Source organism: Pseudophryne corroboree, chromosome 6 (assembly GCF_028390025.1).
Source record: "Pseudophryne corroboree isolate aPseCor3 chromosome 6, aPseCor3.hap2, whole genome shotgun sequence".
Classification (NCBI taxonomy): Eukaryota; Metazoa; Chordata; class Amphibia; order Anura; family Myobatrachidae; genus Pseudophryne; species Pseudophryne corroboree.
Genome location: NC_086449.1, coordinates 151321739 through 151347914, shown reverse-complemented (window position 1 = coordinate 151347914; position 26176 = coordinate 151321739). Strand labels below are relative to the sequence as shown.

General features: G+C 48.3%; 1 protein-coding gene across 1 annotated transcript in view; it reads left to right on the top strand.

The window, feature by feature from the left end:
- Positions 1-26176, top strand: part of PROM2 (prominin 2) — a 222474-nt gene that overhangs the window by 179456 nt on the left and 16842 nt on the right. Inside the window, exons 21-22 of the mRNA XM_063932047.1 lie at positions 13575-13664; positions 13838-13935. Coding sequence (XP_063788117.1) covers positions 13575-13664; positions 13838-13935 — 188 coding nt within the window. The remainder of the gene's footprint in view (positions 1-13574; positions 13665-13837; positions 13936-26176) is intronic.

Genomic DNA, 26176 nt, shown 5'->3' with positions numbered 1-26176 from the left:
TTGTCTGCAGACTCGGACTCATTTTCTTGCTCCCATGAGCGGGAAAGGGCATCGGCCTTACGATTCTGAGAACCCGGACAGAACTGGAGTTTAAAGTCAAACCTAGAGAAGAAAAGTGCCCATCTGGCCTGACGAGGATTCAGACATTGTGCGCCTTTGAGATATAAAAGATTTTTGTGGTCGGTAAGTATGGTGATTGAGTGGGAAGCTCCCTCCAACAGGTATCTCCACTCCTCCAGAGCGAGCTTGATGGCTAGCAACTCCTGATCGCCAATGGCATAGTTGCGCTCAGCTGGGGAGAACTTCCGGGAGAAGAAACTGCAAGGATGTAGATGTCCATCTTTGGCCCTCTGGGATAACACTGCTCCTACTCCAACGGAGGAGGCATCTACCTCTAAGATAAAAGGAGAGTCGGTGTCAGGCTGTTTCAGAACTGGTGCAGAGATGAACCGTTGCTTCAGAAGGTGAAAGGCCTGTGTAGCTTCCTCGGACCACTTGGACGGATTAGCACCTTTCTTGGTTAATGCAGTGATAGGCGCCACAATGGTGGAAAAGTCTCGTATAAATTTTCTATAATAATTGGCGAACCCTAAGAACCTCTGGACCCCTTTGAGGCTTAAGGGTATAGGCCAATTCTGGATTGCTTGGAGTTTCTCAGGATCCATCTCTAGTCCGGAACCGGACACAATGTAACCTAGAAACGGAATGGTTTTAACTTCAAACACACACTTCTCCAATTTACAATAGAGGTGATTGACACGGAGACGGGAAAGAACCTCTTTTACCCAGAAACGATGATCTTCGAGATTATTAGCAAAGATGAGGATGTCGTCTAGATAAACCACGACATGGCGGTACAAGATGTCCCTGAAGATCTCATTCACGAAGTGCTGGAAGACTGCTGGAGCGTTGCTCAATCCGAAGGGCATGACGAGGTACTCATAATGTCCGTCACGGGTGTTAAAGGCGGTCTTCCACTCGTCACCCTCACGGATTCGGATGAGATTGTAGGCACCCCTCAAGTCCAGCTTTGTGAAAATGGTTGCACCACTAACTCTATCAAAGAGCTCAGTAATCAGGGGTAAAGGGTATCGGTTCTTGACGGTAATGTCGTTCAGACCCCTGTAGTCGATGCACGGACGCAGACCACCGTCTTTCTTCTTAACGAAGAAGAAGCCTGCGCCGGCTGGAGAAGAAGATGGTCGGATGAAACCCTTCGCCAGGTTCTCTTTGATGTACTCTTCCATGGAGTGTGTCTCGGGCAGAGACAACGGATAAGTTCGGCCTCGCGGTGGAACCTTCCCTGGAATGAGGTCGATTGGGCAGTCCCATTCTCTATGAGGAGGAAGGATATCAGCAGAGGCTTTACTGAACACATCCGTGAAGTCTTGATATGGAGGAGGCGGAACATCAGTTGACCTGGGGAAGGAAGAACAAACAGGAAGAACTTTGGCTAAACAAGTCTCAGCACAGGAGGGACCCCATGCCAGTATTTGCGTAGTCGTCCAGTCAATTGATGGGTTGTGGAGACGGAGCCATGGAAGGCCTAAAACCACTGGATGTGTGGCTCTTGGAATCACTAAAAAAGAAATATACTCAGAATGAAGAACTCCCACTCTCAGACGAACTGGAAGAGTCCTTAAGGAAATGACTGCGTCAAAAATCTTGCTGCCATCCACGGCAGTCAAAGAGATGGACGAGGACAGTCTCTCGGTGGGTAGGGACCACCGTTTAACATAAGCTTCGGTTATGAAATTCCCAGCTGCTCCGGAATCAAGGAGGGCAATGACGTTCCTGTAACGTTGAGCAATTTGGAGCGACACTGGGAGGTTACAGTCATGAGGAGATGGAGAGGAGATCATCACTCCTAGCCGGCCCTCTCCTTGGCGAACTAGGATCTGGAGTCCCGGACGTTTGGGACAGGCATTGATAGTGTGCGACGGAGCTGCACAGTAGAGACAGAGAGACTCAGAGAGACGTTTTCGGCGCTCAGCAGGAGATAGACGGGAATGACTAATTTGCATAGGCTCATCCTTGGATGGAGAGGGTTGACGAGAAGGAGGAGCAGAAGATTTAGGAGTAGATGATCTTCCTCGCTCGGTTGCTCTCTCTCTAAAACGTAGATCAACCTTCGTGCAAAGAGAAATTAGCTCATCCAACTTAGAGGGCAAGTCTCTGGTAGCTAACTCATCCTTGATGCGTTCTGATAAGCCATGCCAGAATGCAGCATACAGGGCCTCGTCGTTCCATGCCAGTTCGGATGCCAGGATTTTAAACTGTATAAAGATACTGTCCCACGGTACGTGTTCCCTGGCGTAAACGAAGAATCTCAGATGAAGCAGATGTTATCCGGCCTGGCTCGTCGAAGATGCGCCTGAATGTAGCTACAAAGTCAGTATAGGAGGATAGCAGGGGATCAGACTTCTCCCATAAAGGTGATGCCCAGTCAAGGGCTGAGCCACTGAGAAGGGAGATGATATAGGCAATTTTGGTACGGTCACTGAAGAAATTGCCAGGTAGAAGCTCAAAGTGGATTTCACATTGATTGAGAAATCCCCTGCAGAACCTTGGAGATCCATCAAATTTTGCTGGCGTTGGAAGATGAAGATGTGGACTGGAAATGGGTAAGGTGGGTGGGGTTACAGCTGGTGTCACTGTAGTGGACGCACCGGACGTGCCAGGTCCACGGAGGGTCGTTTGAATCCCATCCAGCCGTGTGGAGAGATCCTGGAGACAGCGGATGATGTGGCCCTGTGCAGCCTCCTGATGTTCAAGTCGGGCTGCCAGTTCTTGCATCGGCATGGCCGCTTGATCCTGGTCTCCGGCTGGATTCATTAGGTCAGTGCTTACTGTCACAACTGAGGGCCTGAGTTGACGGGAGGCAACCTCAGTTGTAGGGGCTGAGATGTAACGGAACCTGGGAGGTTGTATCAGACCCCTAGACATGTAAGTAACATGTAGAATAACTGCCCGAAGGCGTGACCACGACAACCAGGATAAAAGTCAATGATGTTTATTATGACAAACTCCGTAACACAGCAGAAAATAAGAAAACATAAAAGTCAGCAGGGCAATAATACAGTTCCTGGGTACTACAGGGTGGCAAGGGCCACAGGCACTGGTAGTGTGAGACAGTTCTAATAATCTTCTAGTTGGAAAGTCCTTACCAGGCCTGACTGTAGCAATGGAGAGAACCCAGGATCGTACCAGCTGGTGTTCCAGGAAAGGCTGGGCTGCTGAAGGTAAAACGGCTGCTGTGGATACTGGCTGGAACCAGACTGTTGTTGGTACGGAGTGGATACTGGCTGGAACCAGTTAAATAATAAACGAACTTGAGAGCGATGAAATAATAATACCGGTGGAGAGTGGTAAACTGCAGAAAGGACACCGGCCCTTTAAGGGAAGCTGTACACTGCTGGAAGCTGGGCTGGAAGCAGGTGATTGACTTGAGAGCGATGAAATAATAATACCGGTGGAGAGTGGTAAACTGCAGAAAGGACACCGGCCCTTTAAGGGAAGTTGTACACTGCTGGAAGCTCGGCTGGAAGCAGGTGATTGCTGTAGCTGGAAACAGGTGAGTCCAGAATGGATCGGAGAGTCAGGCTACACCGCAGATGGAATGCTGGTGCGGGTCTCTATAGCAGAAGTCTGGAGACAGGAGCTGGAACCTGGAAGACAACCACAGGAGAGAGACAAACTGGAACTAGGTTAGACAACCAAAGCACTGACGCCTTCCTTGTTCAGGCACAGCTTACTTATACCTGCAGCAAGGAAGGGGTTGGCTAGGCAATTATGCAAATCAACAATACAGACAGCAGATTGGTGGAAATGATCAGATGACAGAAACCAAGATGGCTGCGCCCATGCAGACACTTGGAGGGAAGTTTGGTTTGCAATCCATGCGAGAATCGAAACAGCAATGGCGACGCCGGCCACAGGAGACAGGAGACGCCAGACCGACAAGCGCACATCCAACCACGCGGGCACAGCGGAGGCCGCGGCCGACGAAATCACCACTCTGACACTCTGCATGTGGAAACTCAGAAACAGCGGGACCCGGTCCCGGAATGCCGAGCCAGCCCCAGGAGGCATCTGAAGGGTAAGTAATGGCGTCCAGATACCCGGATCGTGACAGCTACCTTTTTGGATAAGCGTGTCAATGCTTTGTCCACCCTTGGGGAGGATTCCCACTGTATCCTGTCCTCAGTCGGGAAAGGATGCGCCATAAGAATCCTTTTGGGAATCTGCAGTTTCTTGTCTGGAGATTCCCAAGCCTTTTCAAACAACTCGTTCAGCTCATGAGATGGGGGAAACGTTACCTCAGGTTTCTTTCCCTTATACATGTGTACCCTCGTGTCAGGGACAGGGGGGTCCTCTGTGATATGCAGTACATCCTTTATTGCAATAATCATATATTGAATACTTTTAGCCAATTTGGGCTGTAACTTTGCATCATCGTAGTCGACACTGGAGTCAGAATCCGTGTCAGTATTAGTGTCTACTATATGGGATAGTGGGCGCTTTTGAGACCCCGAAAGTCCCAGCGACATAGTGGTAGGCAGGGCTTGACTCCCTGTACATTCCCTGGACTCAGCTTTGTCCAACCTTTTGTGCAATAAATCCACATTAGCACTTAAAACATTCCACATATCCAACCAGTCAGGTGTCGGTGTTGCCGACGGAGACACCACAGTCATTTGCTCCACCTCCTCCCTAGGAGAGCCTTCTACCTCAGACATGCCGACACGCCACACACTCAGGGAATCCTCTTATCTGAAGACAGTTCCCCCACAAGGCCCTTTGGAGAGACAGAGAGAGAGTATGCCAGCACACACCCAGCGCCAATGACCCAGGAAAAAACACAATATGTTTACGCAGATATCGCTGTTAATTTATCTGTGCCAAATTATGTGCCCCCCCCCTTCTTTAAAACGCTCTTTCACCGTGGTAAGCAGGGGAGAGTCCGGGGAGCTTCCTCTCAGCGGTGTGCTGTGGAGAAAATGGCGCTGGTGAGTGCTGAGGAACAAGCTCCGCCCCCTAAGCGGCGGGCTTCGGTCCCGCTGAAAATATTCAAAAACTGGCGGGGGATCTGTTATATACAGTGCATAGCCTGTATATATTGTTTTTAGCCAGATTGGAGGTTCCTATTGCTGCCCAGGGCGCCCCCCCTGCGCCCTGCACCCTTACAGTGCCTGCCGTGTGTTGTGTGGGAGCAATGGCGCGCAGCGTTACCGCTGCGTGTTACCTCAATAAAGATCTGAAGTCTTCTGCCGCCTCTGAAGTCTTCTTTCTTCACATACTCACCCGGCTTCTATCTTCCGGCTCTGCGAGGAGGACGGCGGCGCGGCTCTGGGACGAACGGCAAGGGTGAGACCTGCGTTCCGTTCCCTCTGCAGCTAATGGTATCCAGTAGCCTAAGAAACAGAGCCTAATATTAAAGTAGGTCTGTTTCTCTCCCCTCAGTCCCTCGATGCAGGGAGTCTGTTGCCAGCAGGCTCCCTGAAAATAAAAAACCTAACAAAATTACTTTCTTTTCAGGAAACTCAGGAGAGCTCCCTGTAATGCACCCAGTCTCCTCTGGGCACAGTATTAAACTGAGGTCTGGAGGAGGGGCATAGAGGGAGGAGCCAGTGCACACCCATACCTAAAGTTCTTTTTTAGTGCCCATGTCTCCTGCGGAGCCCATCTATTCCCCATGGTCCTTACGGAGTCCCCAGCATCCTCTAGGACGTAAGAGAAATATTGAAGAAGAAAAAATAAGAATTTACTTACCGATAATTCTATTTCTCGGAGTCCGTAGTGGATGCTGGGGTTCCTGAAAGGACCATGGGGAATAGCGGCTCCGCAGGAGACAGGGCACAAAAAGTAAAGCTTTAGGATCAGGTGGTGTGCACTGGCTCCTCCCCCTATGACCCTCCTCCAAGCCTCAGTTAGGTACTGTGCCCGGACGAGCGTACACAATAAGGAAGGATTTATGGATCCCGGGTAAGACTCATACCAGCCACACCAATCACACTGTACAACCTGTGATCTGAACCCAGTTAACAGTATGATAACAGCGGAGCCTCTGAAAAGATGGCTCACAACAATAATAACCCGATTTTTGTAACTATGTACAAGTAATGCAGATAATCCGCACTTGGGATGGGCGCCCAGCATCCACTACGGACTCCGAGAAATAGAATTATCGGTAAGTAAATTCTTATTTTCTCTATCGTCCTAGTGGATGCTGGGGTTCCTGAAAGGACCATGGGGATTATACCAAAGCTCCCAAACGGGCGGGAGAGTGCGGATGACTCTGCAGCACCGAATGAGAGAACTCCAGGTCCTCCCCAGCCAGGGTATCAAATTTGTAGGATTTTACAAACGTGTTTGCCCCTGACTAAATAGCCGCTCGGCAAAGTTGTAAAGCCGAGACCCCTCGGGCAGCCGCCCAAGATGAGCCCACCTTCCTTGTGGAATGGGCATTTACATATTTTGGCTGTGGCAGGCCTGCCACAGAATGTGCAAGCTGAATTGTATTACACATCCAACTCGCAAAAGTCTGCTTAAAAGCAAGAGCACCCAGTTTGTTGGGTGCATACAGGATAACAGCAAGTCAGTTTTCCTGACTCCAGCCGTCCTGGAACCTATATTTTCAGGGCCCTGACCACATCTAGCAACTTGGAGTCCTCCAAGTCCCTAGTAGGCGCAAGACACCACAATAAGCTGGTTCAGGTGAAACACTGACACCACCTTAGGGAGAGAACTGGGGACGAGTCCGCAGCTCTGCCCTGTCCGAAAGGACAAACAGATATGGGCTTTTTTGAGAAAAAAACCACCAATTTGACACTCGCCTGGTCCAGGCCAGGTCCAAGAGCATGTTCACTTTTCATGTGAGATGCTTCAAATCCACAGATTTGACTGGTTTTAAACCAATGTGTTTTGAGGAATCCCAGAACTACGTTGAGATCCCACAGTGCCACTGGAGGCACAAAAGGGGGTTGTATATGCAATACTCCCTTGACAAACTTCTGGACTTCAGGAACTGAAGCCAATTCTTTCTGGAAGAAAAATCGACAGGGCCGAAATTTGAACCTTAATGGACCCCAATTTGAGGCCCATAGACACTCCTGTTTGCAAGAAATGCAGGAATCGACCGAGTTGAAATTTCTTCGTGGGGCCTTCCTGGCCTCACACCACGCAACATATTTTCGCCACATGTGGTGATAATGTTGTGCGGTCACCTCCTTTCTGGCTTTGACCAGGGTAGGAATGACCTCTTCCTGAATGCCTTTTCCCTTAGGATCCGGCGTTCCACCGCCATGCCGTCAAACGCAGCTGCGGTAAGTCTTGGAACAGACATGGTACTTGCTGAAACAAGTCCCTTCTTAGCGGCAGAGGCCATAAGTCCTCTGTGAGCATCTCTTGAAGTTCCGGGTACCAAGTCCTTCTTGGCCAATCCGGAGCCATGAGTATAGTTCTTACTCCTCTACGTCTTATAATTCTCAGTACCTTAGGTATGAAAAGCAGAGGATGGAACACATACACCGACTGGTACACCCACGGTGTTACCAGACCGTCCACAGCTATTGCCTGAGGGTCTCTTAACCTGGCGCAATACCTGTCCCGTTTTTTGTTCAGACGGGACGCCATCATGTCCACCTTTGGTAATTCCCAACGGTTTACAATTATGTGGAAAACTTCCCCATGAAGTTCCCACTCTGCCGGGTGGAGGTCGTGCCTACTGAGGAAGTCTGCTTCCCAGTTTCCATTCCCGGAATGAAACACTGCTGACAGTGCTATCACATGATTTTCCGCCCAGCGAAAAGTCCTTGCAGTTTTTGCCACTGCCCTCCTGCTTCTTGTGCCGCCCTGTCTATTTACGTGGGCGACTGCCGTGATGTTTTATCCCACTGGATCAATACCGGCTGACCTTGAAGCAGAGGTCTTGCTAAGCCTAGAGCATTATAAATTTACCCTTAGCTATATTTATGTGGAGAAAAATCTCCAGACTTGATCACACTCCCTGGAAATTTTTTCCTTGTGTGACTGCTCCCCAGCCTCTCGGGCTGGCCTCCGTGGTCACCAACATCCAAAACTGAATGCCGAATCTGCGGCCCTCTAGAAGATGAGCACTCTGTAACCACCACAGGAGAGACACCCTTGTCCTTGGATATAGGGTTATCCGCTGATGCATCTGAAGATGCGATCCGGACCATTTGTCCAGCAGATCCCACTGAAAAGTTCTTGCATGAAATCTGACGACTGGAATTGCTTCGAAGGAAGTCACCATTTTTTTTACCATGGCCCTTGTGCAATGATGCACTGATTTTAGGAGGTTCCTGACTAGCTCGGATAACTCCCTGGCTTTCTCTTCCGGGAGAAACACCTTTTTCTGGACTGTGTCCAGAATCATCCCTAAGCACAGGAGACTTGTTGTCGGGATCAGCTGCGATTTTGGAATATTTAGAATCCACCCCTGCTGTTGTAACAGTATCCGAGATAGTGCTACTCCGACCTCCAACTGTTCCCTGGACTTTGCCCTTATCAGGAGATCGTCCAAGTAAGGGATAATTAAGACTCCTTTTCTTCGAAGAAGAACCATCATTTCGGCCATTACCTTGGTAAAGACCCGGGGTGCCGTAGACAATCCAAACGGCAGCGTCTGAAACTGATAGTGACAGTTCTGTACCACGAACCTGAGGTACCCTTAGTGATAAGGGCAAATTTGGGACATGGATCCCGGTTCGTTATCACTGCTCTGAGTGACTCCATCTTGATTTGAACCTTTGTAAGTGTTCAAATTTTTTTAGATTTAGAATAAGTCTCACCTAGCCTTCTGGCTTCAGTACCACAATATAGTGTGGAATAATACCCCTTTTCTTGTTGTAGGAGGGGTAATTTAATTATCACCTGCTGGGAATACAGCTCGTGAATTTTTTCCCATACTGCCTCCTTGTCGGAGGGAGACCTTGGTAAAGCAGACTTCAGGAGCCTGCGCAGGGGAAACGTCTCGACATTCCAAACTGTACCCCTGGGATACTACTTGTAGGATCCAGGGGTCCTGTATGGTCTCAGCGTCATGCTGAGAGCTTGTCAGAAGCGGTGGAAACGCTTCTGTTCCTGGGAATGGGCTGCCTGCTGCAGTCTTCTTCCCTTTCCTCTATCCCTGGGCAGATATGACTCTTATAGGGACGAAAGGACTGAAGCTGAAAAGACGGTGTCTTTTTCTGCAGAGATGTGACTTAGGGTAAACACGGTGGATTTTCCAGCAGTTGCCGTGGCCACCAGGTCCGATGGACCGACCCCAAATAACTCCTCTTCCTTTATACGGCAATACACCTTTGTGCCGTTTGGAATCTGCATCACCTGACCACTGTCGTGTCCATAAACATCTTCTGGCAGATATGGACATCGCACTTACTCTTGATGCCAGAGTGCAAATATCCCTCTGTGCATCTCGCATATATAGAAATACATCCTTTAAATGCTCTATAGTCAATAAAATACTGTCCCTGTCAAGGGTATCAATATTTTTAGTCAGGGAATCCGACCAAGCCACCCCAGCTCTGCACATCCAGGCTGAGGCGATCGCTGGTCGCAGTATAACACCAGTATGTGTGTATATACTTTTTATGATATTTTTCCAGCCTCCTGTCAGCTGGCTCCTTGAGGACGGCCCTATCTATAGACGGTACCGCCACTTGTTCTGATAAGCGTGTGAGCGCCTTATCCACCCTAAGGGGTGTTTCCCAACGCGCCCTAACTTCTGGCGGGAAAGGGTATACCGCCCATATTTTCTATCGGGGGGAACCCACGCATCATCACACACTTCATTTAATTTATCTGATTCAGGAAAAACTACGGTAGTTTTTTCACATCCCACATAATACCCTCTTTTGTGGTACTTGTAGTATCAGAAATATGTAACACCTCCTTCATTGCCCTTAACGTGTGGCCCTAATAAGGAATACGTTTGTTTATTCACCGTCGACACTGGATTCAGTGTCCCTGTCTGTGTCTGTGTCGACCGACTAAAGTAAACGGGCGTTTTAAAAAACCCCTGACGGTGTTTTTGAGACGTCTGGACCGGTACTAATTGTTTGTCGGCCGTCTCATTTCGTCAACCGACCTTGGCGCGTGTTGACATTATCACGTAATTCCCTAAATAAGCCATCCATTCCGGTGTCGACTCCCTAGAGAGTGACATCACCATTACAGGCAATTGCTCCGCCTCCTCACCAACATCGTCCTCATACATGTCGACACACACGTACCGACACACAGCACACACACAGGGAATGCTCTGATAGAGGACAGGACCTACTAGCCCTTTGGGGAGACAGAGGGAGAGTTTGCCAGCACACACCAAAAACGCTATAATTATATAGGGACAACCTTATATAAGTGTTTTCCCTTATAGCATCTTTTTTATATATTTCTAACGCCAAATTAGTGCCCCCCCTCTCTGTTTTAACCCTGTTTCTGTAGTGCAGTGCAGGGGAGAGCCTGGGAGCCTTCCCTCCAGCCTTTCTGTGAGGGAAAATGGCGCTGTGTGCTGAGGAGATAGGCCCCGCCCCTTTTTCGGCGGCCTCGTCTCCCGCTCTTAACGGATTCTGGCAGGGGTTAAATATCTCCATATAGCCCCCGGAGGCTATATGTGAGGTATTTTTAGCCAAAAAAGGTTTTCATTTGCCTCCCAGGGCGCCCCCCTCCCAGCGCCCTGCACCCTCAGTGACTGCCGTGTGAAGTGTGCTGAGAGGAAAATGGCGCACAGCTGCAGTGCTGTGCGCTACCTTAAGAAGACTGAGGAGTCTTCTGCCGCCGATTCTGGACCTCTTCTCGTTTCAGCATCTGCAAGGGGGCCGGCGGCGAGGCTCCGGTGACCATCCAGGCTGTACCTGTGATCGTCCCTCTGGAGCTAATGTCCAGTAGCCAAGAAGCCAATCCATCCTGCACGCAGGTGAGTTCACTTCTTCTCCCCTAAGTCCCTCGTTGCAGTGATCCTGTTGCCAGCAGGACTCACTGTAAAATAAAAAACCTAAGCTAAACTTTTCTAAGCAGCTCTTTAGGAGAGCCACCTAGATTGCACCCTTCTCGGCCGGGCACAAAAATCTAACTGAGGCTTGGAGGAGGGTCATAGGGGGAGGAGCCAGTGCACACCACCTGATCCTAAAGCTTTACTTTTTGTGCCCTGTCTCCTGCGGAGCCGCTATTCCCCATGGTCCTTTCAGGAACCCCAGCATCCACTAGGACGATAGAGAAAAATGATTACATTAAGTAAATTGTGGCTACCTGTCACCCTTAGGGTCAGTTATGTGGGGTGTACAGTTGTGATTCTGATTGTCCTCATGTTTTATGATTGGCAGCCATTAGCACTGGTTTTGCCTATCACTTTGACCATAATTAATTTGATTTGTTCCTGGACCACCACCCCTAGGCACCCCTGCAAGAGCCTTGCAGCACCCCAGGGTGCCTTGTCACGCAGTTTGGGAACCACTGGTGTACACAGAGTGGAGCTAGACATGTTCATGAGAGTTGTCCTAATATTCATGTATGTAGCCAGTCACAGGTGGGGTTAAATCTCCCATTGACCCCTTAGTGCTGCTGAAGCTGCTGGCCTCTGGGCCATAGAGTTTTATTTTTCTGCCACCAAAATGTTCATAATTATTTAATATCATTATTGAAAATATAGCAAGCTTACCTGATCAGGCATATTTATCAAAATTATTTTTACAAATATAATGTGAAAAAGGGTGTTTCATACCCATTTAATATTATTTTAGTATCATCTGAATGTACTAATTGGCAATTGGAGGAGAATTCGCAAATTTCTCCTCTAAGCCTTTAAATTTGCATATATTTTATTTTGTAATCAGCTCAATTTTCACATACTTGTATTAGGAAATGTGATCTGCCTGAATTTACTAAATAAAAAATAGTTAAAAAAAATACCAATGGGAGCCATAAGATAATAACACTATCTTGAGATAGCGTTCTCAAGACTCCCCACTAGTTCCCCTGCACAGCCATCTCTGCTTTCTGGCAGTGAAGGTTGAGCTGGGATCTGGCCCCTATGATCAGCCATGTGTGTCTGAGGGACACAGAGGTTGATCACTGTGTGGAAAAAAAAAGTTAGAAAAAAAGTTAATACTTACCTGCACCCAGGAACAGTTGATCAGTGATCCAGTGAGGGCAGCCGGTCATCTGTTTCTGTGCTGCTGCTGTGAACCCCGGTGCAGTAATGAGATGCTGTGAAGCCAGCAGCTCACTTTACAGCACCGGGGGTCACAGCAGAGCACAGGATTCGATGACCGGCTACCCTCCCGGATCACTGATCACTGGTTCTGAAGGCAGGTAAGTGTAAGCGGAAGGGCAGGTCGTGGGAGTCAGCTGGCGATGGCGGCGTATGCGCAATCACAATCTCAGGGTATTTTTAACGAAAAATATCCTGATAATTGTGGTAAGAGGATTCGCAGGGACAGAGCTTTCTCGCAATCTCTGTCCCTGCATGTGATAATTAATACTTCCTTGCAATGTATTAAATTTTTGCAATCTCTGATTGTTATATACTAGTATTAGAGGCTAAGGGCCTAATTCAGATTTTTATGCAATTCAGATGTTCACGTTACTGAGCAATTATCGACAGACCATGCATGCGCCACAATCGCACTGCGCACACGCCATGGTACCTCTGCGAAGCCGCTCTTTGAGTGTACAAGGTTAAAAATGCGGCCAAACCTTTGCAAATGACGTTTTTGGAGGTTTGGCCATTTCCTGCATATGCGCCAAACCTCGGACTGCGATAGATTCCAGGGCTTGGATCTTTAGATGGCATTGCCCTATAGAAGTCTATGGACTTCTTTCGCACTTTCCCACTGAGAGGGATTCAGTCGGATCCCTCCCAGCACCCCCCGTGGTGCGCGCGTCAGCCCACGCATGTGCAGATAGGGCTCCGGGTCATAAACCCAGAAGTCCTATTATGGCAAAGGACAGCTTTTAATGCAGGAGCTGTTATGCTTGCAAAGAATGGTAGGATGCTTCACATGCAAAATGACATGTTTGATGCATCTCATTCAGAGTGACTGACAGGAGGTAACCGAGTGGCAGCATAAATGCAGGTGTGTATCTGCCTTCACCTGCAATCATGTACTTACAGCAATATGGCGGCGGCGCCAGCCTCGCTACTGCCACGTCAAGTCTGCATAACCAAAGAATCACTGGAATCGGTATGTTTTACCGACAGACGGGGTGATGGCTGTTAGTATACCGACAACAGCATCCCATGTGTCGGAATCCCGACAGCGAGGCACTGAGTGCGCTCATCACGCTTCACTTCACACAGGTTATATTCCCACTTGGTTGGTGGCGTGGACCCACCCACTGCGTGGGAATACCCTGTGGCGGTCGGGATTCTGTCATGCGGTATTTCACTGGCTGTCAGTCTCCTGTTTTTTGGGGGCGCGGCAGCTTTCCTTGCGATGCATGTGCGTACAGACATGAATAAGGCATGAAGTTAAGTGATCAGTTACATGATTGTGCTCTCACAGATATTATATAAAGCAAATTGCAATAAATCCCTTTTATTTCAGATAATGCAGGACATTGCATCCTGCCGCTCCGTGCCTATGACACTGGACAATTTTCGTGTCATCATCTGTGATAATGTGGACGATCCCTGGGTGAGTGCATGGAGAGTTGGAGTAGGATTTGGCCCTAGTCATATTCCACTGTGAGGCTCATTGGTCTTCAGCTAAACCACTGTATATATATTAACCCCTTATGGAATATTCTACGTGCTTTCCTGTCCCTTATGCAGTGAGAATGTTCTAATGACCTTTCTTTTTCTTTTTAGAATGGCTTTTGGTTTTGTCTTGGTTGGTGCTCTGTCCTCTTGATCCCTAATATCTTCTTGAGCATCAAATCTGCACAATATATTGCCCCCAAATCTCGGTGAGTGCATTCCATATTCCGCACCAGGCATTTGGGCCAATTACAATTCTTACAATCATTATTATTTTGGAATTTGTCACAACCCATATCATGTATAAGCCACCAAAACAGCCAATCCCAGTAACCGTCTCATCAGGGCCCCCTCAGTTATTGTTCGGGAAAGACGGTTAATAGGGTCAGGCAGTTAGGAATATTTACAAAAATGCGAGAATGCGCCTCCTACACTGCAAATGAAATGACACCTGATTTATGTAACACACATAGATTTTGTATGTGCAATTGCAGCGCATGTAAGGAGTGCAAATTCTCCCTTGTCTGGTGGGCATATTGGGGACTGTCAATGCTCTCAGCTATGCATCCATATGCCAAAATTACATTTTTATATGATGGACATATTTATTTTCATGAGATTGATAAGGTGCTATATTGGGGGAGGCTTATGTACAAGGGGGGTCATTCTGAGTTGTTCGCTTGCTAGCAGATTTTAGCAGCATTGCACACGCTAGGCCGCCGCCCTCTGGGAGTGTATCTTAGTTTAGCAGAATAGCGAACGAAAAATGAGCAGAATTGCGAATAGAAAATTCTTAGCAGTTTCTGAGTAGCTCCAGACCTACTCACAGATTGCGATCAGCTCAGTCCGTTTCATTCCTGGTTTGACGTCACAAACACGCCCTGCGTTCGGCCAGCCACTCCCCCGTTTCTCCAGACACTCACGCGTTTTTTCTTGGCACGCCTGCGTTTTTCCGCACACTCCCAGAAAACGGCTAGTTTCCGCCCAGAAACACCCACTTCCTGTCAATCACACTCCGATCACTTCAACGATGAAAATTCTTCGTTCGGACGTGAGTAAATCTACTAAGTTTTGTGTTAAAATACTTAGCGCATGCGCACTGCGTACCATGCGCATGCGCATTTTAGCCTTAATCGCTCCGTTGCGAAAATCGGCAACGAGTGATCAACTCGGAATGACCCCCAATATGTGGTATTTAAACACAATAAAACCTACAAAAGTTAGTTCAGATGGTAGGATAGAGCTACTAGCAGATCATTTGTCTCTTACATACCTAGCCATTATGTAATATATCAGAATACATTATAATGGTGGTGTTTTATTATTTTCATTCATTTGGTACATTAAGAAAGAAACATAATGCTACTAACGACATTATACAGATGACAAAGGGGGTCATTCCGAGTTGTTCGCTCGTTGCCGATTTTCGCAACGGAGCGATTAAGGCAAAAATGCGCATGCGCGTGGTACGCAGTGCGCATGCGGTAAGTATTTTAGCACAAAACTTAGTAGATTTACTCATGTCCGAACGAAGAATTTTCATCGTTGAAGTGATCGGAGTGTGATTGACAGGAAGTGGGTGTTTCTGAGCGGAAACTGACCGTTTTCTGGGAGTGTGCGGAAAAACGCAGGCGTGCCTTAATAAAATGCGGGAGTGTCTGGAGAAACGGGGGAGTGGCTGGCCGAACGCAGGGCGTGTTTGTGACGTCAAACCAGGAACGAAACGGCCTGAGCTGATCGCAATCTGTGAGTAGGTCTGGAGCTACTCAGAAACTGCTAAGAATTTTCTATTCACAATTCTGCTAATCTTTCGTTCGCTATTCTGCTAAGCTAAGATACACTCCCAGAGGGCGGCGGCCTAGTGTGTGCAATGCTGCTAAAATCTGCTAGCGAGCGAACAACTCGGAATGACCCCCAAAGTGTATAAAACAGACAAATGTGCAATTTACAAAAAATGCTGCTTCTGTTGTGCACTTTATACAGGAAACTGCATTTACAGATGCAGAAACCCCACTGTACTAAATAAATAAAAAAGTACAAATGTGACATAAGAATATGACAACCACATGGTTCTATTCTCCTAATTTGTTCATTATTAACTTCACTGAGTGAATTAGCGCATCACTATATCAAAGATAAAACAATTCTGTAATGCAGGGGACAGGAGCGGTCTTGGGGGTGCTTGCAGAGTGGCCAGACCCCTCTTTCAAACAATGTGCTCGCATAACAGTTATATACTTGGTTCTATTAATTTAGGGACTTATACACATTTGAAAGAGTAGCGTCCACTCTATCAAACAGTGTGGCCAATTACTAGTTATTTCGTTATTGTCCGGAACCATCCCCACACATCCCATCACCTAAAGCTGGAATCACTGAAATGCATCCAACTGTTGAGAAGGACAAAACCCTTACTCTACACCTAGAGCTGCGGAAACCACTCTGACATATACAGTACACAATGCAGTCTGACTGTCAAGGTGTGTACACACGGTGAGATATTTTCTTTCGATTTTGACTTTATAGTCAAAATCGCAAGAAAAGTTAGTGCAAATTGCAAGGTGTTATGTTGCTTGCGATCCCAATTCGATCCCGATGCGCACTCCCGAGGGGTCGGCATTGCAAGAAAGATAGACTGTGCAGGCAAGTCAATCCTTGCTAGATCGGTGTACTATCTAGTTCATCTCACATGTCAATGACATCTCACATAAGCCAAAATCTCACATAAGCCAAAATCGTAAGCACACATAGTCCATATCTCAAGAAAAGTTAGTCAAAATCGGTGGTGCTGGCAGGGCCGGTGCAAGGTTTTTTGGCACCCTAGGCAAAAGTTCAGCCTACAGCAACCCCCCCCCCCCCCATCCCCCTCTATCAGTAAAAATTAGTTCTAAAATAAAGACGTGAAGTGTGAGGTGTGATCTAGAGGCTGTGCAATTAGCAGAAAAAGAAAAACTAGATATTTACAGTATTACATAAATGACATGTTAAATTGAACCCAGTCCCAAAACCAGGTAAGGTACAGTATAATACAGTACCACAATCTGTTGTTTTATATTATAGATAGGCACTAAATCTCATTGTTAATAATACTGTGGGCTGAAAAGCCTGCAATTGTTAATAGGGCTCCTCATAGCGGATGCAGTTAAGTTGGCGACGATCAGGATTCCGACGCTGGGATCCCGACCACTGACACTTCTAACAGCCGGAATACCAGCTAACGGGCTATTCCCACTTGTGGGTGTCCACAACACCCATAGAGTGGGAATAGAACCTGTGGCAAGCGCAGCATGCCACCGAGGCTGAAGCATGGCGAGTGCATCGAGCCCCTAAGCGGACTCTTTGCACTCACCCTGCTGCTAGCATACTGAAGGTCGGGATGCTGTTGTCGGTATACTGACGGACGGCATCCCGGCCGACCGTATATCATACTGAACCCCCTCATAGGGCCGCAGAAACTGAACGCTATGTGTCTGCGATAGGGGAATACAGTGCGTCCACATATACACACATATTACATGCAGATATACACACACTCACATATACACAATATCACCCACACATACAGCATGCACATAGATACACACACACATATATATATATACACATACAACATACGCGCAGACACACACACACATATAGATATATACACAGGCACAGCATGCACACAAATATCACACACATATTGCATGCACACACATATATATATATATATATATATACTGTATATATATATATATATACATACAGCATGCATTGCACATTGTTATGCACACCAGTGCCTGCAGGAAAGTACTGGTGTCAGAACTGTTATGCACTCCAGTGTCTGCAGGAATGTACTGGTGTTTGAACTGTTATGCAAAACAAATGGACTCACAGACAAACTGGGGAATATGACATAACGTACACAGAAGGTGATAGGGTAACAAAATACACACAAAGTGAACAGAGAAGCCCAGAGGCTAAGGAACTGGGTATCTCCCTTGTATTATAACTGCTCAGATGGAAAAAAAACAAGATGTTGTGTTTTAATACGTAGAGAACCCGAAATGCTGTTGCTAAGGGCAACAGCAAAACCCTAAAGGGTTACCAACGGGTGTGGCAGTAAACTCCTTGGTCAGAGATGGAATGATAGACACAAGGAGAGTCCCCACAATCCTAATTCTCACTTGCAGTGCACAGGTTTTAGCTTACTGCCACTAAACTGGCCCCTGACACCTAGCACAGTGAGACAGGATTAGACAGGCAAGTCTTAGAATACAGCCGCAAACTTGCTAAGTTCACAGAGTAGTAACAGAACCCCAGCAAGCTAAACGACTGACTCCAGTCTTACTGCTAGGTCTGGATTGGCAGAGTGTAATACCAAATCCCCAGGCCTATTTGCAGTAAGCAACAAACAAATACAAAGCTACACAGTACTGGCTAACTTTCATGAACTGACTAACCAACAAAGATTCAGCAGCATCTGCTTACCCTGAAAAGAGGCCTTATAAAGCAGGTGCTGTCCACGCCCCACTCAGACCTCACAGACTGTGAGCACAAAAACCAGCAGCGGATCCCCTGCAGTGCACAGAGCCTATAACCACTGCACAGCAAAAGACCCGAACCGGAGTATCAGCTGCGCTCAGGTTACTCCACTAGCACTTGTCTCCCGGTTGCCATGACGACGTGGCAGCACAGGGCAGGAGACCCTAACAGTACCCCCCCTCTGACGAGGGGTCAAAGAACCCCTACCACCGGGTTTATCGGGGAACTGCGAGAAGAAAGAGCGTATCAGTCTGGGGGCATGAAGATCACAACTGCGCACCCACGACCGCTCCTCCGGGCCATACCCCTTCCAGTGCACCAAAAATGACAGCCGACCCCGAACCACCTTGGAGTCAAGAATCCTTTCAACAACAAACTCCCTCTGGCCACGTATCAGAAGAGGGGAAGGTCTTCCACTGGAAGAAGGATTACTAATCGCCCGTTTTAAAAGGGAACAATGAAATGTTTTATTGATACCCAAAGAACGGGGCAGATCTAACTGAAATGCCACCGGATTGATAACCCTGGTGATCTTATAAGGGCCGATGAACCGGGGCCCTAACTTATGAGATGGCTGTCTCAACTTCAAATTCTTGGTAGACAACCAGACGAAGTCTCCTAATTTGAAGCTGCAGGGTCTTTTCCGCTTATCAAAAACCCTTTTGGTCACTAATGACACAGACACAAGGGCTTTCTTCACTTTCCGCCAAATACCTCTAAGGACCGAAACCACAGAGGAACCACCAGGCGTGGAGTCCAGGGGGTCAAAAGAATTGGCCTTAGGATGATGCCCATACACACAAAGGAAGGGAGAGATCCCTGTAGCAGAGTGAGCCGCGTTGTTATAGGCAAACTCCGCCATGGACAGATGAGCAACCCAGTCAGTCTGACACTTGGAGACATAACACCTGAGGAACTGCTCCAAGGACTGGTTCACCCTTTCAGTCTGCCCATTAGACTGCGGATGGTAGCCTGACGACAAGCTGACAGAAATCTGGAGATCGGAACAAAATGCCCTCCAGAATTTGGCCACAAACTGGGATCCGCGGTCAGAGACCACATCAAGTGGCAACCCGTGGAGACGCACAACATGCAGCATAAATAATTCAGACAGGCGTCTGGCTGATGGCAGCCCAACCAGTGGAACGAAGTGCGCCATCTTCGAAAACCTGTCAACGACAACCCAGATGGCTGTCATCCCCGAGGATTTGGGCAAGTCCACCACAAAATCCATTGAAATGTGGGTCCATGGCTTAGATGGGATAGAGAGTGGATGTAATGGGCCAACAGGAACCCCTCTAGGAGTCTTATTTCGGGCACAGATGTCACATGCCCGAACCCACTGATCCACATCCTTAGCCACCGAGGGCCACCACACCGCCCTAGATAGCAACTCCCGAGTTCTGGCAATACCCGGGTGACCTGCCGACTTCTTGGCATGGAATTCCAGGAACACTCGCTGTCTTAACCTAGGAGGCACAAACAAAAGACCTACCGGAAGGTCTGGAGGAGCCTGCTCCTGTGCTCTAAGGACTAATGATAAGAGGTCCTGGGTAATGCCCACTTTAATACATGATGGGGAAACAATGGGCAACGGCTCCTCGGTGGTCTCCTGGATTGGAGCAAAACTCCGCGAGAGCGCATCAGCCTTGATGTTTTTTGACCCAGGGCGATATGTTATCAAAAAATTAAAGCGAGCAAAAAACAAAGCCCATCGTGCCTGCCTGGCATTGAGACGCTTCGCTGACTCTAAATATGCCAGATTCTTATGGTCAGTGAGAATTGAGACCACAAACTTAGCCCCCTCAAGCCAGTGTCTCCACTCCTCGAGTGCATCCTTAATAGCCAACAATTCCCGGTTACCCACGTCATAATTCATCTCGGCAGGCGAAAATTTACGGGAAAAGTAAGCACAGGGATGAAGGCGATTATCAGACACTCCCATCTGAGAAAGCACTGCCCCAATACCCATCTCAGAGGCATCCACCTCCACCACAAAAGGACGCTCTGGATCTGGGTGTCGCAGCACCTTGGCCGAAACAAATGCCCTTTTGAGACGGGCAAAAGCCGCTTTAGCCTCACAAGACCAGTGAGCAACATCCGCCCCTTTCTTAGTGAGTGCCACCAAGGGCGCCACTATAGACGAAAATCCAGCGATAAATCGTCTATAAAAATTCGCAAAGCCCAGGAAACGCTGAAGCGCCTTCAAACTAGTGGGCTGCACCCAATCCAGGACTGCCTGTACCTTGGAACCCTCCATTTGGAAACCTTCTGGGGAGATAATATATCCTAGAAATGCGATTTGCTGAACTTCAAATTCGCACTTCTCCAGCTTCGCCCCAAGCCGGTGGTCTCTGAGTTTCTGGAGGACTAAGCGTACATGCTTCCGATGTTCCTCCAGGGAATGGGAGAAGATTAGGATGTCATCTAAGTATACAACTAAGAATCTATCCAAATATTCCCTGAGCACATCATTCATGAAATCCTGGAAGACTGCCGGGGCATTACAGAGCCCAAAAGGCATCACCAAATATTCATAATGCCCTGAGTGGGTATTAAAGGCAGTCTTCCATTCATCCCCCTCTCTTATTCGGATTAGATTGTACGCACCGCGTAGGTCAATCTTAGAAAAAATGGTGGCAGTACGAAGCTGGTCAAACAAGACCGAAATGAGAGGCAGTGGGTATGAGTTTTTAATCGTGATACGGTTCAATTCCCTGAAGTCGATGCAGGGTCGCAACGAACCGTCCTTTTTACCCACGAAGAAGAACCCCGACCCAACTGGAGACTGTGAAGGTCTGATAAATCCCTTAGCCAAGTTCTCCTGAATGTACTCTGCCATAGCCTGAGTCTCAGGACGTGACAGGGAGTACAACCTGCTCTTGGGAAGCTTAGCATTTGGCAACAAATCAATGGCACAGTCATAGGGGCGATGGGGAGGTAGTACCTCTGCAATTTTTTTGGAGAACACGTCCGCAAAATCTGCATAACACCCTGGCAATCCTGGCAAACTTAGCTGCGAGAGCCTGACTGGAAGGCTCAAGCAACTCCTGAAACAATCAGTACCCCAACTAAGAATCTCCCCAGAGACCCAGTCAAATTGAGGATTGTGGGCCCTTAACCAGGGTAACCCCAACACCAATGGGGCAAAAGTACAGACAGTCACATAAAAGGACAATTTTTCAGAGTGTGTGGCTCCAATAAACAAAGAAATCTGGCTAGTGCAAGAGGTAATTTTACTTTGGGATAATGGTTCCCCGTTTAACCCACAAATCTCAATTTCCGATGCCAAGGGTACTAAGGGAACAGAGTGTTTCAGGGCGAATTGGCGGTCCATAAAAACCCCGTCGGCCCCACTGTCCACAAAGGCCTCAGTCTTGACAGTTTGACCGAGGATCTTCAAGGTCACCGGAATGATAAAAGTCTTCTTGGGAAATTCTGACTTCTGGCCTGACAGGATATTTCCCATCACCCTCAGGCCCTGAAGTTTTCCGGCTTTTCTGGGCATGATACTACCACATGACCTTTATTCCCACAGTACAAACACAACCCCTGCTGTCTCCTCCGCGTCTTCTCACGCGAGGAGAGGCTGGTAGCCCCAATCTGCATAGGCTCCTCAGAAAATTCCTCAGAGTCTGAGGTTCCCTTGGGAAGGAAGGAAATCTCAGTCTCCCTTTCAAGCCTACGCTCTCTCAGCCGTCTATCCACCCGGATGGATAACTGCATGGGCTGATCCAAGCTATCAGGCAAGGGATATTGTACCAGTTGGTCCTTTATCTGGTTAGAAAGACCTCTTCGGTACTGGTGTCTCAGGGCTGGGTCATTCCACTGGGTATCATGGGCCAACCTCCGAAACTCCGTACAGTAAACCTCAACTGGCCTTCGCCCTTGCTTAAGGATCGAAATCTGAGCCTCGGCTGAGGCCGTCTTGTCAGGGTCATCATACAACATGCCCAGTGCCGTAAAAAAAGCATCAACACTTTTAAGCGACGGACAGTCAGGCTGCAACCCATATGCCCAGACCTGTGGGTCTCCTTGTAGCAAGGAAATCACTATGCCCACCCGCTGAATCTCCGACCCAGAAGACTGAGGCCTAAGCCGGAAGTATAGCTTGCAGCTCTCCTTGAAACAAAAGAACTGCGAGCGATCTCCAGAAAAACGATCCGGGAGATTTACTTTCGGCTCCTTAACCCCTACAGGTGCTGCTGCTGCGGGAGCTCTGCCAGCAGCCTGGGAGGTGTGCATTTTAATGGACAAATCATTAAATTGTCGAGTCAGGACCTGCACCTGATCGACCACCTGTTGCAACGTATTTTGAGGGGTATGCTCCATATTCCCACAAAATTTCAACAGGAGTATTAGGCTGCTGAATATGTTATGCACACCAGTGCCTGCAGGAAAGTACTGGTGTCAGAACTGTTATGCACTCCAGTGTCTGCAGGAATGTACTGGTGTTTGAACTGTTATGCAAAACAAATGGACTCACAGACAAACTGGGGAATATGACATAACGTACACAGAAGGTGATAGGGTAACAAAATACACACAAAGTGAACAGAGAAGCCCAGAGGCTAAGGAACTGGGTATCTCCCTTGTATTATAACTGCTCAGATGGAAAAAAAACAAGATGTTGTGTTTTAATACGTAGAGAACCCGAAATGCTGTTGCTAAGGGCAACAGCAAAACCCTAAAGGGTTACCAACGGGTGTGGCAGTAAACTCCTTGGTCAGAGATGGAATGATAGACACAAGGAGAGTCCCCACAATCCTAATTCTCACTTGCAGTGCACAGGTTTTAGCTTACTGCCACTAAACTGGCCCCTGACACCTAGCACAGTGAGACAGGATTAGACAGGCAAGTCTTAGAATACAGCCGCAAACTTGCTAAGTTCACAGAGTAGTAACAGAACCCCAGCAAGCTAAACGACTGACTCCAGTCTTACTGCTAGGTCTGGATTGGCAGAGTGTAATACCAAATCCCCAGGCCTATTTGCAGTAAGCAACAAACAAATACAAAGCTACACAGTACTGGCTAACTTTCATGAACTGACTAACCAACAAAGATTCAGCAGCATCTGCTTACCCTGAAAAGAGGCCTTATAAAGCAGGTGCTGTCCACGCCCCACTCAGACCTCACAGACTGTGAGCACAAAAACCAGCACCGGATCCCCTGCAGTGCACAGAGCCTATAACCACTGCACAGCAAAAGACCCGAACCGGAGTATCAGCTGCGCTCAGGTTACTCCACTAGCACTTGTCTCCCGGTTGCCATGACGACGTGGCAGCACAGGGCAGGAGACCCTAACACACATATACACACATATACTGCGCTCCTGTCCATACTCTGGCCACTTGTGTCTCTGCTCTTACCAGCCGTGTGCACCGCTGTTGTGACACAGGGTCTACGGGTTAACATGGCAAAGCAGGGAGAGGCCAGCAGGGTGCAGTGACCTGATCTCCAGGATTCGGGCTGCTGATCCACCACTGCTCCCTGCATCCTCTGCTCCCTGGCATCTCCCGAGCCCATCACTTACCCGCACAGCTGCAGCATTCACGGCTCTGCCCCTGCCGCCTACGCCTCCACCGTTCCTCAGCATCTCCATACTGAGAAGCAGCCACTGAGTCACTACCGCACACAGCCGCAGCAGCATGCTTGGCTGGGCTCCGCTGCTTCTTCCGCTCCATCAGGATAAACTGCACCCGCGTTCTCTCCCCCCCCCCGCATCCCCCGAGCCTGTCACTTCCACACACAACATGCTGTTCGGCTCCGTCGCCGCCTCCTCCGATCCCAGTCAAGCGGCAGAACAGCGGCTATTCTGCTGTTTGACTGGAATCGGAGGAGGGCGGCGACAGCGGAGCCGAACATGCAGCTGTGTGTGGAAGTGACAGGCTCGGGGGATGCGGTGGGGGGATTGCCTGGGACACATAATCTGTGGGCGCATCCTCCAGGGGCAGTTGATTAAAAAAAAAAGTAAGTTTAATGGAAGCGTGCCGCCCTCCAGTGGCAGGCGCCCATAGGCAGCTGCCTAAAGCTGCCTAATGGTGGCGCCGGCCCTGGGTGCTGGGTTCCGGGGAGTTCAGGGGAAATCGCAAAGTGAAAATCAGGCATAGCAAGGATCTCACCGTGTGTACACACCCTTAGATACAGATAACACACAGAGAGGGCAAGACCTTATGAAGGGAGGGTTGTCCTCTGTGGCCTAGGGATGCTGATCAGAGACAGCAGTTGATAGTTGTTATAAGGAAGCAGGGGCGGATTGGTCATAGTGCTCACTAGGAAGATTCCTGGTAGGCTGGCGTGTCTGTGGGGCCTGTTTTGTGTGTTGTCATGGGCCCCACCACCCACATGACAGGCAGCCCACCACACTCAGTACGGTAGCGTCTAGATTACCTTTGTGGAGAGGACCTTTCCCATAACCCCCTGGGTCCATGTCACAATCTATTTGGAATAGTAAAGTGTGTCAAGCGGAGCGGAGCGAGACACCGAGCCCCCGAGGGTCCAATGCTACATAGAAAAAAAAAATCCCCCAAACGAACGGAGAACGAAGAAGACATTTAGGTGCTGTAAGGGCGGAAGTTCTCTCCTGCCCTCTCGTTTTGTCACGTCCAGGTCCTTAGCACGAAGGCAACATAGACACAACCCACTCAGAACACTGCATTGTCCCCATTCATTCTGTTATTCCATCTCTGCAGTACAGCACCTCTGTCATCCAGTGATGCTGCCATGGATACACGGTATGTTATACCTCTTGTGCTGCCCATGTCGGGCCACTTCTACTAAATTTTACAGGGTCACTTTTAGTTCCTAGTCCGCCCCTGGTCTCAGACACAATGCAGCAAAAGACGCAGACCATACCCGCACTAGGGCCGCTTCTATAAATTTCCCGGGGTGGTTTTCCATCCCAATCCGCCCCTGTGAGGAAGTATAGCTGGTGTATAATATAACACAGTATGATGCTCTTAAGGTAGTTGGGAGAAGGACCTAACACAAGGAGAAGAGTTCCTTATTAATGCTGTGTTAGTATAAAGTATATAAAATCTAAAAGCTATTTTTATAGCAATGTAAGCAAGCAATGAAGCGCAGGAACAATTACTTACCTGGGACAGATGGTGAACCCATAGATATTGTTCTGGGGCCAGCACCATTGTGATACCTGGGGCCGGATGTAATTGCCGCCCAAGTTTTGCCTTGTAAGTGATTGCCCCTTTAAAAAAAAGTCTGAATTTGTCCGGCATCCCGCACAGCCACCGAACTCGTGGCGTCATTACATCCGGCCCCTGCTCTGTAAATGCCATTATGATGACATAAACCAAACCAGGGGGCAGCACTGAAAAAATATGAATTAGTGATTAAATTAGAGATGAGCGCCTGAAATTTTTCGGGTTTTGTGTTTTGGTTTTGGGTTCGGTTCCGCGGCCGTGTTTTGGGTTCGACCGCGTTTTGGCAAAACCTCACCGAATTTTTTTTGTCGGATTCGGGTGTGTTTTGGATTCGGGTGTTTTTTTCAAAAAACCCTAAAAAACAGCTTAAATCATAGAATTTGGGGGTCATTTTGATCCCATATTATTATTAACCTCAAAAACCATAATTTCCACTCATTTTCAGTCTATTCTGAATACCTCACACCTCACAATATTATTTTTAGTCCTAAAATTTGCACCGAGGTCGCTGGATGACTAAGCTAAGCGACCCCAGTGGCCGACACAAACACCTGGCCCATCTAGGAGTGGCACTGCAGTGTCACGCAGGATGGCCCTTCCAAAAAACACTCCCCAAACAGCACATGACGCAAAGAAAAAAAGAGGTGCAATGAGGTAGCTGTGTGACTAAGCTCAGCGACCCAAGTGCCCGACACAAACACCTGGCCCATCTAGGAGTGGCACTGCAGTGTCACGCAGGATGTCCCTTCCAAAAAACCCTCCCCAA